The 14,392-nt window shown below is 38.1% G+C and overlaps 1 protein-coding gene across 1 annotated transcript; it reads left to right on the top strand.

Moving 5' to 3' along the window:
* The first annotated feature begins 13,208 nt into the window (after positions 1–13,208).
* Positions 13,209–14,186, top strand: LOC135714873 (uncharacterized). The gene is made up of 2 exons (XM_065238287.1): positions 13,209–13,349; positions 13,407–14,186. The coding sequence occupies exons 1-2, from the start codon at positions 13,209–13,211 to the stop codon at positions 14,184–14,186; spliced, it is 921 nt and encodes a 306-aa protein (XP_065094359.1).
* Positions 14,187–14,392: the final 206 nt, after the last annotated feature.

Raw genomic sequence — 14,392 nt, 5'->3', positions numbered from 1 at the left:
ATATATATTTTTTTTTTCATGAATGTTTTTTTTTCTTATGTATTACTCGTTAGTAGAGTGAAACTTTATCAACTTGTTTATATGTATATGTGTATATATATTTTTATTTATTTTTTTGTTTTTTTTTATATTATTTGAAATTACTGTAACTATTTGTAAAAAAATTACCAAAAACACCATTGCGGCGATATTTAACCGCAATGGATGAAAATGATAAAGGCGGGAGATGGTCGCTTTCCATCTCAGGCGACGAAACTCTTAATTCCCCCTCACACGAAAGTCTCGAGGACCTTGTTGAAATGGATACCCTTGACGTTCCAGTTGACTCGCTCTCCAGCAAAAATACTGGACCATATCCCAAGAAAGTTATCACCCACATCCCTCTCCCCCACCATCTCCTCCTCGTCCACCTGCACCCACCACACCATTGCCCCCAAAAATCTCTGCGCTCCCTCGCTTAAAGGCTTACCTAGAAGCCTCGAAAGGCCAATGGGTTGTTTTTCCCGGCCCAAATAAACACCTTTGAGCATTCCGAGGATATCTAAAGATCTAGACAACACATTTTTCGGCCGTTACCGATGGTTTTAAGGTGACACCAATAAAACTGCGCGTTACCGTTGATGACCGGAAGCAGGCTAACCAAATTGTTGCGTGCAAGCTTTCTTCATTGTAGGAATGGGCGATGTCGATGCGATTTTTACAGAATCGATTTTTTTGCCTCGAAAAATCGATTTTTACTCATTTAAACTTTTTTATAAAGCATTTAAAAAAACAAAACGCCTAAATTACTAAAGGAGAGAATAAAATCGCCGAACTCTTTTTATGTTGTTGTTGATTATGTTGAATCAAATGTTATCATTGAATTCTTGAAAAAAATCAAGCGATTTTAATTTCATCGTCCTCAAATTTTGCTAAACACCCTTTCAATCTTGGGCTTTATTTATTTGTTACTTTTTATGTTGTGTGTACTTTGGACCCATTCTTTCATATTCATCCAGCTGATTTTGTTTGCAAAAAAAAACGCACTCCTTGATGCAAAAAAAACATTGGAAAGGTGAGTTTTAATACCTACACACTAAGATTATTTAACAGATTTCTGTAAAATTTTACCGAAATCTCAACAGCTGAACGTTCGGTAAACAATTTTACAGTTTTCCTGTAATTATTTACAGATATCTGTGAAAAATTCACAGATAATTGTGAAACATTACAGGAAATCTGCGAAACTGTTGCTGTTGAGATTTCGGTAAAATTTTACAGATTTCTTTAAAAACTTCTAAGTGTGTACAGAAGATTTTGAAAGCTCAGATATAGAGTGAAGTTGAATAACACACTTAGAAAAAATCATGTAAATTTAGGTGCTCTGAGCCTGACATATACGAGCGTCAATTTTGACATAAAATTGTGTCATAATAGACAATAATAGACTCAATAAAACGTATTTTTCGTCGAGTAACGAACTTTTCTGTCTCGGAGCATTTAATTTTACATTACATGTTTGTTTACGTCTCATCTTTTATGTCAAAGATGGATTCCGTCACATGTAAAATTAGGTATTTCTAACTGTGAAGCTAAATATTCGCAATATTTCTTAATAATTCGGTTTCAATATTTAAATCGAGGGGGACGACTCTATCTACGATGTAGGAAATATTGTGATTTGCTGTGGCTAGCTGTGCGTACGCTGAGTAGATAGAAAGTAGATTTATCACGATTTGGGAGATTCCCTGCAAAAAGATGATGCGCGATGCAAGTAGATGCGAGAAATGAAAGAAGATTTTTAGAAGATTGATTAACTAGTGTGAGATTTTTCGAGCATCTAGAATTGAGATTTAGATGTGTCACCCCCCTCGATTTAAATAGAGTGCAATTGCTTTTGTGAATTGGTTTTATACAAATAAATGCTCACACACATACACTAAAACAACAGGAAGAGGAATATTTGGTCTAATAGAAGATTATAAAGCATAATTCAAATATTTAAAAAAATCGATTTTACTCGAATCGATTTTTTTTTCTTTCGATATTTTAGAGGATCGATTTTATAGTCAGTTTAAGAATCGATTCGACAACATCGATTTTTTGTTTCAAAACGCCCATTCCTACTTCATTGGAATACCGAGTCTACATACCCAGTAGTGAGGTAGAAATTGAAGGAGTGGTCACCGAAGCAAGTTTGACTAGTGATGATTTCTTGAGTCCCGATTCCTTCGGAATCTTTAAAAACCGTACTCTGCCGAAGGTGAAGATATTGGACTGCCTTCAAATGCAGTCAATGTCCGTCGTAGGCTTCAAAAAATCTTATTCGTTGTCAAACTCGTTTCGTGTGTTCAGCGGTACCTCACTACGTTGCTATTGGCAAGGTTGGGCTGCCTGTACGTCTGTTTGTACCTCGGGTAATGAACTGCTCGAAATGTAAACAGCTTGGTCACACATCGGACTACTGCTCGAACAAACCACGCTGCGATCAGTGTGGCGAGCAGCATCAAGAGGGCCCTTGCGGTGCTCCTCCAAAATGCGTGTACTGCAAGGAGAGCCTGCATACCCTGACTGGCTGCCCGAGGTATAAACAGCAGGGAGACAAAATTAAGCGGTCTCTGCAAGCTCGCTCCAAGAGAACAATAGAAGAACTCTTGAAGAATACCGCTTCATCTTCTCAGACCACACCAAAAAGTAGTAACACGTTCTCCATTTTGCCAGTTCAGAGGTCGGTGAGGGTAGTCCGCTTGTCTTTAAAGGCAATACGAGAAAACGAGCCAAAAAACACAGAATCCTGTCCAGAAAATCAGTTGAATAATCAGCAAGAACATGCCCCCATGTTCTTGTTTTCTGGTATTATGGATAGCTTCTTCAGTATATTCAATATCTCTGACTCAACAAGGAGCATTATTAATTTAATGCTGCCAATGGTGAAAACTCTTTTGAAGCAACTAGCTTCTACACGGACAGAAAATTGTTTGCATTGAACCAAAAAAAACTTTATATGTATTTACACAAACAATTCCGGTTGAAATTATATTGCATTTTATTGTTTCGATAATATTTATTCAAATAAATTCAAAATAAGATTCTTTTTGTTTTCATAAGCCACTCTTCAACTACAACTATTGTAAAAATAACAATATTCTATTATCAAGCCAGCAATAGTTAATTTTAATTTAACATTTATTTGTTGTGTCAATTCCCCGGGCCATAAATGCAAAAATAATTACCAACCATTCCTTCGTGAAAACCCAGACAAAAATGTAAACAATAACAAAAAAATTCTCGTTTCATTCAGCTCTAGAGGCAAGTAAGTATGCTGCTGTTGCAAAATATAAACAGTTTTTCTATTTTTCCTTGATTTTTTCCGTCAATCTTATTTTCAGTACTGAGTACCAATGCTCCCAACGCCAGGAAGGCCGCTCCCACACCTGGACCCTACCTATCGACCCATCAACTCATGAACCGGAGAGATTTTATGCCTCAGAAAGTTTTTTTTTAATTTCATTGTAATTCTGTTGGTAACAAATAGAAAACAAAACCTAAAAATAATCGCAAATTATTAAAAATTTAATCAATAAACATATTTTTATTTCTACTGCGTATATTTTTAGGCTTAATAAAATAAATATGATTGAATCAACAAGAAATCTCTTTTAAAAACAAACATATTTTTTGTTGACCCAGCTGCCAAATTTGACAGCTTACGTCAAAACCATAAAAGCTCTTGTAAATTCGAAAAGATTTTCTTTTTGATTTAACAATCCATGGGTTTTTTAATCAAAGATACTGGATTGTTGAAATAATAATGATTTCTTTTTGCAGCCAAAACAAAATGAAATTCTTATTAAATTTACGTCAAATATTATTAGGTTTAAATTATTTTTTTCTGGGTGTAGGTGGTCCTTCCTTGGTCGGGGATATGGTCTCTGTTCTTCAGTGGAACTGTAGAAGTCTTATTGCAAAACTTGACACATTTAATTTTTTAGTTAACAACTCACTGTCTGATGCATTTGCCCTTTGTGAAACATGGCTCTCTTCAGACAACGATCTTGCTTTTCACTTTGTTCGAGTTCACTATCGTTGGATTGCTCGTGGAAAGTAATTCAAGATCCCTACGGTAATGACCATTTGTCAATCAAAATGTCGATTACCAATGGTTCATCTTCTACTCGCTCAGTCTACATCGCGTACGATCACGCAGAAAAAAATATTATCGAAATAAAAATATTTGAGGTAAATATAAACGCAAGCTCAATTTGTTCTGGCCACAAAAATAAATTAGATTTATTTCAAACTTATTTTATGTTTTAAGTCATGGGACATCAATGTTTAAAATAAAAGTCATGCTACGTTTATTTTAAAAATATTCGTGTTGAAAATAAACGTGAATATTTTTGCTTTGACAGGTTTGGAATCTAAAATAAATATTTTTATTTTAAACATGATTTTAAAGTTTATTTTAAATGTATTTCATGTTTAGCACGATTTTCTATTAAATATTATAAATTATTTTCGAGTGTGCGATGAAATAAGTAAAAGTGCACGATTAGGTTAAATCACCAATCGTCCGCTTTTATTTGCATTATCACCGTCACATGATCCGGATGCAATCACATCCGTATGCAGAGATCAATATTCGGTGGTCACCAGCTCCAGTGTCGCTCCGTCCAGTTCTTGATCTCATGGGCCACTACCAGATCCTGCGAAATGACCAGCGAAAGAACTACCATTTTCTGTTTGGTCTTCTGCGCTTTTATCGCCGCCAATGATTCCATTCTTATTCGCCACGTACAAAAACCGATCATTGTCAGTCAAACACAAACACTTCAGTGATAGATGCTGTCAAACACAATTGATATTTCGATATTATTGAAATAAACATGCTTTTGAATTTAATTCAACATAAATATTTTTATATTAAACATACTTTCAATTTACTTTGAATAATTCATATGTTTAGATATTTTTGATTTAAATGAACAAAATTCGTATCCGTGATCTTACGAAAAACATTGACTGGCGAAAATTCGCGACCGCGGTTCTTGATGCCAGTCAATCGGTTGATGTACTTCCTTCCTCTGCTGGACGAGTACTCCTTTCTCGCGCATCTCATCAACGATTGTGAGCTGCGAGCACAGACGAAACGTGTTCCGGGTGTTTCCGTTCGCAAACGACCTCCCACTCAGTGATGGGATAAGAATTGCACCGACGCGAACAGCGAGAAGTCCGCCGCGTTTAAACGCTTCCGCAAACACGGGAAGGTCGAGGATTTCGAGCGGTACAGCGACCTCGATAAAACCTTTAGGGCTTGACTAAAGCTAAAAAACGCGGTTACTGGCGTCGGTTCGTCGATGGTTTGTCGCGAGAGACTTCCATGAGAACACCCTGGAATGTCGGCAGGAGAATGCGAAACGCGTCATCACCGATTTATGAAGACACGGAGTACTCGGACAGATGAATATGCAGCTTCGCGCGGAAAGTTGGCCCGGATTCGGTACCGGTTCAAACCAACGTTCGTGATCATCCGTCGGGTAGTAACGAAATAGATTCCCCGTTTTCGCTGGTGGAATTCTCACTTGCTCTCCTCTCATGTAACAACTCAGCTACAGGAATGGATAGAATCAAGTTCAACTTGCTTAAAAATCTCTCAGACGTCACGAAGAGACGCTTGTTGAACTTATACAATCAATTTCTGGAGCACAACATTGTCTGGAGGCAAGTAAGCGTTATCGCCATTCGAAAACCCGGTAAACCCGCGTCGGATTATAACTCGTACCGTCCCATCGCGATGCTGTCATGTAAACGGAAATTTGCGAAACTATCACAACTTATGCAACCAATTAAATACAGCCACCAACTCTGCATATGAGGCTATAACCGCAAAGTCGAAAATGAAGTCAAGTCTTGTCCTAAGAACTTTTTTAATTATGTAAACACGAAATTAAAAAGTAGCAATTTTCCTTCGCGAATGAATTTGGATGCAAATGTAGGTGAGAATTCTTCTGAAAATTGCAATCTCTTTGCAAATTTCTTCCAAGAAGTATACACCACATTTTCCGAAGAAGATCGTGACCGCGATTTCTTTGCATTCATTCCTGAAATTTCTAAAAATATCTCTGTCAACCAACTTTCTCAATGCACTAAAAAACTTAAACGCGCCGAAAGGGTCTTTACCTGACGGCATCGCACACATATTTTTGAAAAACCTTTCTGAAGAACTCGCATTTCCTCTAGAGCGTCTTTTCAACATGTCTCTGAAAAATGGAAAATTCCCTGAAATTTGTAAATTATATTATTTGGTACCTATTTTCAAATCAGATGCAAAATCGAAATTATCGTGGAATTGCTATTATTTCTTGCATTCCAAAACTTTTGAATCAATCGTAAACGGCAATATTTTTCAGCAGGTGAAAAATCTAATAACAAGTAAACAGCACGGCTTTTTTAAAGGTCGCTCAACTACCTCTAATCTTCTAGAATATGTATCTTTCATTCTTAAAGCGTTGGACAGAGGCAAGCACGTTGAAGCACTATACACCGACTTCAGTAAAGCATTTGACCGCATCGACATACCATTATTAATCCTCAAATTGCAGAAAATAGGAATGGGGCCTGGACTTTTGAATTGGCTTCAATCATACCTAACACATCGTAAACAAATAGTCCGCTTTCAAAATAAACTTTCAGAACCAATTTCAGTCACCTCTTGGGTACTTCAGGGTTCTCATTTAGGCCTACTTCTTTTTATTTTGTACATACACGACATTTCCTACATACTTAAAAAAAATAAAACTGCTGGTATATGCAGACGACATGAAGCTCTTTATGGAAATAAGTAATTCTAGCGATGCAGAAGAATTCCAGAATGAAATCAATATATTCCACACCTGGTGTGGTAAAAGTCTACTTCTACTGAACGTAAAAAAATGTACCGCAATAGCATTTAGCAGAAAAATTGAAACACCGCATATTGAAATATCATTAGGCAACCAAATAGTAGAAAAATGCAAAATTGCAATAGATCTCTGTGTAATCCTAGACTCCAAACTAACTTTTATATAATATTATAATATTATCATTAGTAAAGCAAATATAATGCTAGGCTTTATTAAAAGGTTCAGTCATAATTTCGAAGACCCATACACTATTAAGCTATTATATACCACATATGTAAGGCCAATTCTGGAATACTGCAACCTAGTATGGAATCCATACATTTCCATACACGAAGAACGCTGTCCAAACACAATTCCTTTTATATGCTTTACGTAAATTGAATTGGACTGCATTTCCACTACCATCTTATGAAGCGCGCTACCTGCTCATCAATATACAAACACTTAAGGAGCGCCGCCAATTTGCAATGGGGTGCACGACGTTAGGCATACGGTCGTTAGGCATACGGACGTTAGGCATACGGTCGTTTGGCATACGGACGTTAGGCATAATGTACGATAGGCATAATGGACGTTGGGCATAAAGGACGTTAGGCATAATGGACGTTAGGCATAATCTACCGGATGAATTCCAGAAGGATGATAATGGAGACCGTCTGTTGATTGCTGACTTCGGTAACAATAATGAAAGAGCCTTAATTTTTGGAACTCATGAACGACGTCTTGGACAGGCAAAGTATTGGGTTACAGATGGTACGTTTGCCACGGTTCCTTGTTTGTTTCGGCAACTCGTCACTGTTCATGGAAGTATCGCTCCCTCACATCAGCAGACGGTTCCGCTAGTTTTCATTCTGATGACAACAAAATCAGAATCGTTGTATCGAAAAGTATGGCAGGAAATCCTGGAAGCAGCAGGTATGTTTTTTGTTATTGAATGAAAAATCACAGAATTAACCATTCTTGATTTCATGAGCTGTTCTTTGGCATCATATTTTATTCAAACTTGACTGTTTTTTTGTTATTGAATGAAAAATCACAGAATTCACCATTCTTTATTTCATGAGCTGTTCTTTGAGGAAAACCTTTTCTTCTTTGACTTTTGCAATATGTGTGTAAGAATATATTACAACAAATGTGTGATTTTTTTATTTCTAGATGCGATTGATTTTAAGATATAGTTCAAAACTAAGCTGAGTTTTCATTGTAAGATTACTTAACCACTATCGCTACTAATCATGGATCTAAGTAAATATGTAGATACGTCACTTATGATATGATAAATAATGGATTCCAAACTGTGCTTATTAAATAAACTATGTTTGTTTAACTTGTATCATTTTTTATTCAACGCTAAGCCTAATTTAAGCATTGTTTACAGATTTACAGGTTAAGCAGGTTTCTAGAGTTGCACAGCAGCAAGGTATTTTATGCCTAACGTCCATTATGCCTAACGTCTTTATTGTATTTTTATTGTAATGTATTACTCATCGAAATTAAAATTTAGCAGATGTGGCAGAGGAAGCAACAACAATACTTAATATTATATGCATATAATTATTATACAGGTACCCTTATTAGACTAGATGCTACCAACGATCAATGATTTATAAATAACAAAACTTGTTTATTTTTTATAGTTTTGTATTTCACTACATATATTATATAAATTATATGTATATTGCATGATATACTATTACTATTAGTTCAATATTTCAGTTTACCCAAGCAAGTCATCGAAATTCATATGATGCTGATGAAGCAGAGAAAATAACAACATTAAATAATATTATTTGTATATAATTATTAAGCAGGTTATTTCTCGTCACGTTAGTTATTTATCACAATTTTTAGCATTATTGTTAGTATCATTCGAGCAAAATATATTTAATTGCTTAATATATCCTATACATTTCAGTGTTGCATCCACCTGCCCTTGTGAGCTGACGAGGTATAGAACTGCATCTTATTTTATGTAAAATACTTTTTCTTGCAGTAGCAACTATATTATCCATTATATGTAAATGTATTTCATTATGTCATATTTTAATGTTCTGATATATTTCATTTCTCCATTGCATATATTTTCATTATATAAATAAATACTGGGTTGGAAGGGAGCATCAGGGTATAATTCAAACTGAAACTGGACGATGGTATGATTGACAGCCGGAGTATAGGAGGGAATAAACACTATCATTTTCTTTATCCTACCGATTCGATTGTGGTGGTGTGAATTCTACTCCAACAGTTTCAGGGCGATTGACGCGCCCTTCTTAACAAACTATCCAGTAGAAAGCTTAATAAGTATTGCGAATTGTGTTATTCGATTTGTTGGAGCGTATCGTTGGAAGGAGATTCTTAAATTCCCGTGGATTTCGCGTAAGTGTCTCTGCTTACGGGTCCGCCCTTCCGTTTTTGGCCCTTCATACAGCGATATTGTGAATTCAGATCGGTAGCTCAAATTGATCTTGCTATTAAGTGGAGCTGCATACAAGACAAGTCTTGAAGGGATGGTGGCTACCTTACATACATACATACATATACGTCCATTATGCCTAACGTATATTATGCCTAACGTCCATTATGCCTAATGACTTTATGCCTAACGTCCATTATGCCTAACGTCCGTATGCCTAACGTCCGTATGCCTAACGTATTTATGCCTAATGGGGTACACTCATTTGCAATGCTTTTCTTCATCAACGTGCATGTGCATAGATTCGGCAGAAATTCTCGCACAATTAAACTTTTACACACCTTGTCGATATCTTAGAACATGGAATTTATTTTCTGAAAAATCGTACAGAACAAACTATGCAAAAAAATAGCCCAATCAATGGAATGATGCGCCTGTATAATTTGCATTGCAGAACTATTGACATCACTATGTCCAAGCAGCAAATAAAAACTAAGCTAAAACAGAATAGAATTAATACATAGTATGTAAGTAAACGTTGTAATAATTGTAACGTTCCGTTCTGTTCCTTAAAGCAAACGGCTTAAGCGCCACTTTCCAAAAGAAGGACCGTTAACTCCGTTCAAATACCCGGCATGAGACTACCCCTTCAAAGCAGGCCAAACAGTCATCTCAGAACTGATGTTTCTCTTGAACCCAACCGATACGAGCAAACTAACCAAACTATTGTAAAGGCACGGTAATCTAAAGGCAAATGAACTCCAAAATTGAATGGTAGCAAAGTGTCTCAGCTAAAAGAACAAACAACTCCGACAATGTTCAGCATTTAACGACCACGATCTGGTAAAGTTAAAACTAAACTCGAAATATTAAAAAGATTCAAAACATTTATTCGCAACAAAAGAAATCAATCAAAAAGTTGAATTTAAGGAGTTGCACAAAGGCCTAATATTCTAATTTTATTCAAAGTTCGATTCCTAATTTTCTTGATCAGGGTAAACCTAGCTTTTGCATTTAGCTAAGTGAGCTACAATTGTCCTAAGGACTTAAACAAACAAGGACTAATAACTTCTGACCTTATTCTTCCAGGCATTGGACCAACGGCGGGTGTTCTCGGGCGTCTTTCCAGCGTTGGAAGATGTTCGTCGACAAACAGGCAGGCTTCAGGCAGCGAAATCGGTTTGCACGCGAAAGACCAACTCCACGCAGAAAAAACACTGAGGCGTAAATTAACAAAATATTTTGTTGTTATTTAATACGACATTTCTATTTGTTTCAGTTCACTAAAAAGATTCAAATTAATGCAAAAGTTCATTTAAATCAAACCAATAAAATTGTTTAAAACTAAACAATTTTTAAGTGCACGTTTCAAACTGTCAGCCTGTATCGACATCGATGCTATCTAATTAAAAAGTTCCTCCTTATGGAAAAGCTGCCTTCAAACTTTGATTTTCAAAATTAATTTTTAGTTTTAAAAATAATCTCGATTAATAAAGTTTCTCGACAAGTAATCTATTAACTTGCATTTGAAATTTCAGCGCTGACGTGCGATAGGGCGAAATAAGGCTACACTGTTGATCATCGACAGATTCGTTCATTGGCACTGTATATATGCAGTATGTACTCCCCTCGGTACCCCCTGTGCCTCACCGAACTTCGAGGAACAGAATCTAGCCAACCTCAACCTACGTCTAGTTCCGGAGATTCAACAGAACCATCCTTTGTTGAAGCAGCATCGTCACCATCAGCAGCTCAGTGGCAGCCGAGGTAGCAGCAGAATCGCTTCAAAATTACCATCAACAAAAACAAATCGACATCATGGTGCACATCAAGGCACACAAGGACAACACGTTCTACAACTCATTCACGCAGCAAATGGTGCAACGGAATAGGCTAATTGGTAAATAAATAAATAAATAAATAAACAGTGGCTCAATAAATAACTTGTCTTAAACCAGAATTGAAAAATATTGGTTCATGTTTCAAAAAAGACTAGCTAACCTAACCTGGGGATTTAAATAAATTTGATTCTGAAACAATAAAAATTACGTTTCAAGACAACTAACAACGTTAATTGTTCTTTAAGGGTATTTAGGTAAGTTCAAATTCGTAATCTGCATTAGAAATGGAACCCAAACCCAAAATTTTATCAATTTTGGTACACTGGAACTATTTCAAATAAGAACGGTTACATTTGCAAAAATCACCCTATTATCGCCCCTCGGTGTCACTTTGTATGGGAGCGAGCTGTCAGCTTGTCAGTTTAGTGTCAAACAGTGAAGTTATTATTTTGCTTTAAATCTTGATTTAAAAATCGAGATGAAAGTGTGTGGGTTCGAAAAAAATATCGCTGTGCTCAGAAAATGAAGTTCTTTCAGATGATATATAAAAACCGATATATTTTTCAAAATTAAAGAACCCAATTACTTTAAATAATGCTTCAAGTTGATGCAAACAAACATTGTTTTGAATCAATAAAAACCGATGTTTCAGTCAATAAACATTGAAGTATTATTTCAACTAAATGTTTTGTTGAATTACTCCATCAATTTTATTGATCCATATTCAATTCAAAATTTTGTTAAAAATGAAACGAATTTTGTTTGGTTGAACTATGTTTTTTTCTGCGTGTCGTGCGTGTGCGATAATCATCGGGGTATATGCGTCCCCGGAATTTGGTGGAGTCAGAGCTTTTTGTTGCGTCGCTCGGCGCCACACGACTTGACGAAACGAGTTGTAACGGTGGTGTCGCAGAGAAATTCACCACTAGCAAACGATCGGATTTTGATCGTCGGAGAACCGATTGTGGACGGTTGGCGTCCTCGCTATGGACGGTGGGAAATTCCACCCCCAGATAACCTGCCACGTTGATTGGACCTGACGTGCCTAAACAACGCAGTGAATCCTTATTTGGCTGACGAATTCTAATTGATATCACTGAGGCTTACCAATTAACAACAATCAATACGAAACTAACGATTTTAAATTGGCTCACTACTTGACTACATTCGAGTTCGGGACATCGTTGTTGCCTATAGCAACCGCGTACGCGCTCGGAATATTGTTGTGTTTTGGTGGTATTTCGCGATCGATTGATTCAAAAACGCCACCCGCAGCTAGTGTTAACTAGTGACAAACATTCAAATCCGATCATTATCGGTGAAAATTTGGGTGATAATAGTGCGATAAAAGTGCCTCACCGCGTGGTTACAGTGGAAACAACAAACGGCCATCGCGTCGTTCGACGGTTGTGTAGTGTGGTCCATTGAGGTTTCTTTGCTGTGTGACCCGAGTGGCAAGAGGTACACAAGAGTGAACAAATCGATTTTTTCGGTTTTTGGTGAAAAGTTTTTCACTGAAAAGGGAAGTGACGGGAGTGATTTCGCTTTGTAGGCGTGACATTGAAGGAGCGTAAGGTAGGAAAATCTTTTGTTTTTCTTTATTTTACCGTCTCTGGGGTAAACAACGGGTGACCGTTGTTACTTTTTACCTTTTTCCAACGTCCGCCGTGTAAGCACGAGAAAGTGGTAGAGTAGTGTAAGGCGATAATGACGGCCGCTAGTAGCGGCGACCCTGGAGGGTCAAGGGAACAATGGTCAAGGTTAGGAAATTCAACGCGTGAATTTGGTGCACTGTCATACCTTCTGTTAACCAGTAAGGATACAGAAAAACCTTTAAAGTCGGATCCTTTCATTGTTGGAAAGTCGGTAGAAGATGCTGCAGGAGGGTCAATTGAAGGAGCATCGACAGAAGCTCAAGGAATTCGATACACGCTCAGAGTTAGAAATCAAGTCCAGGTTAATAAGCTGCTTAAGTTGTCCACTCTTTTGGATGGTACTGAGGTCGTCGTTCAGTTGCATCCCAACTTGAATGTGAGCCGTTGCGTTATTTCGTGCTTTGAGGCGATCCGCATGGAGGAGAAGGACGTCCTACTTGGTCTCATTAGCCAGGGGGTCATCCGAGTCCAGCGAATCACTCGCAAAGAGCACGGTAAACCAGTCAACACGTCAGCCCTGATCCTTACGTTTAACAGGAGTTACTTCCCGTCGCATGTTAAAATTGGTGTCCTCCGTGTCGCTACCCGTCCGTACTACCCTAATCCTCTCTAGTGCTATGGTTGTGTCCGATACGGCCATCCCCGTGTGCGATGTCCTGGTCCGAAACGTTGCCTTAACTGTTCTGCCGATCATGAACTGGCGGAGGATGAACAGTGTGCAGCAGCTGCCCACTGCATCAATTGTGGTGGACCTCATCGTCCGAACAACCGTCAATGCCCGGTTTATAAGAAGGAAGTGGAAGTGATCCGTCTAAAAGTGGATCATAATCTGACGTACCCTGAAGCACGCAAGCGAGTCGAAACAGGGACAGGAAGTTACGCCGCAGCTGCAGCCCAGCAGACTGCCGACCGGAAAAAATTGGAGGAACTGGAAAAGAAAATGGAGGAGAAAGACGCCCAAATTGCTCAGCTTCTTGAAGTGATGAAGAAGAAGGGCGAAAAGATCGACAAATTATTGGGACACATTAAACTGATTCGAACACCGCAAGTTCAACAAACCCCGCTAGCTCAGCCGAGTAAACCGATCCATCCTTCTGAAAGTCAATCGAACCAAGCAATCGATTCGAACCTGCATTCTCAACTCATGAGAAAATCCGGAGAATCGCAGATAGGCGCACCGTCGATGCATCTCAGAAGTAGATCGCCAGCGACAACGGAATCTAAACACAACAAGAAGAAGAAAAGGCATGACAGAAACAACAACACCTCACCCGGCCGACAAAGCCCACCGCTGAAGAAGCCCGTTGAAAAAACACCGACATCCGACCAGGAAACGATAAGCGTCGACGAGGATGAGATCGAAGAGACGCCCCCTAGTCAGCATCTTCGATAAGATTCATTCCTCCAAACGTTTACCGACCAGCAATACTTACCGGACATGCGAAACGGACAACGACATCGATCGTCTTGAAGAGAGGGAAAGTGTAGTACCCCCTTCACTCTCACAGGAGAGAGCGCAGCAAGCTGGAGGATCCGTCCGGGACGTCTTACCCCAACCCGTTGATGGAGAATCCCCCTCTGCGGTCGATTATGAAACAT

This window comes from Ochlerotatus camptorhynchus, unplaced genomic scaffold (genome assembly GCF_037179485.1).
Source record: "Ochlerotatus camptorhynchus isolate MF236.1 unplaced genomic scaffold, CSIRO-AGI_Acam_v1.1 ptg000747l, whole genome shotgun sequence".
Lineage (NCBI taxonomy): Eukaryota > Metazoa > Arthropoda > Insecta > Diptera > Culicidae > Ochlerotatus > Ochlerotatus camptorhynchus.
The sequence above is the reverse complement of the archived record's forward strand: the minus strand, read 5'-3'. Positions and strand labels throughout refer to the sequence as shown.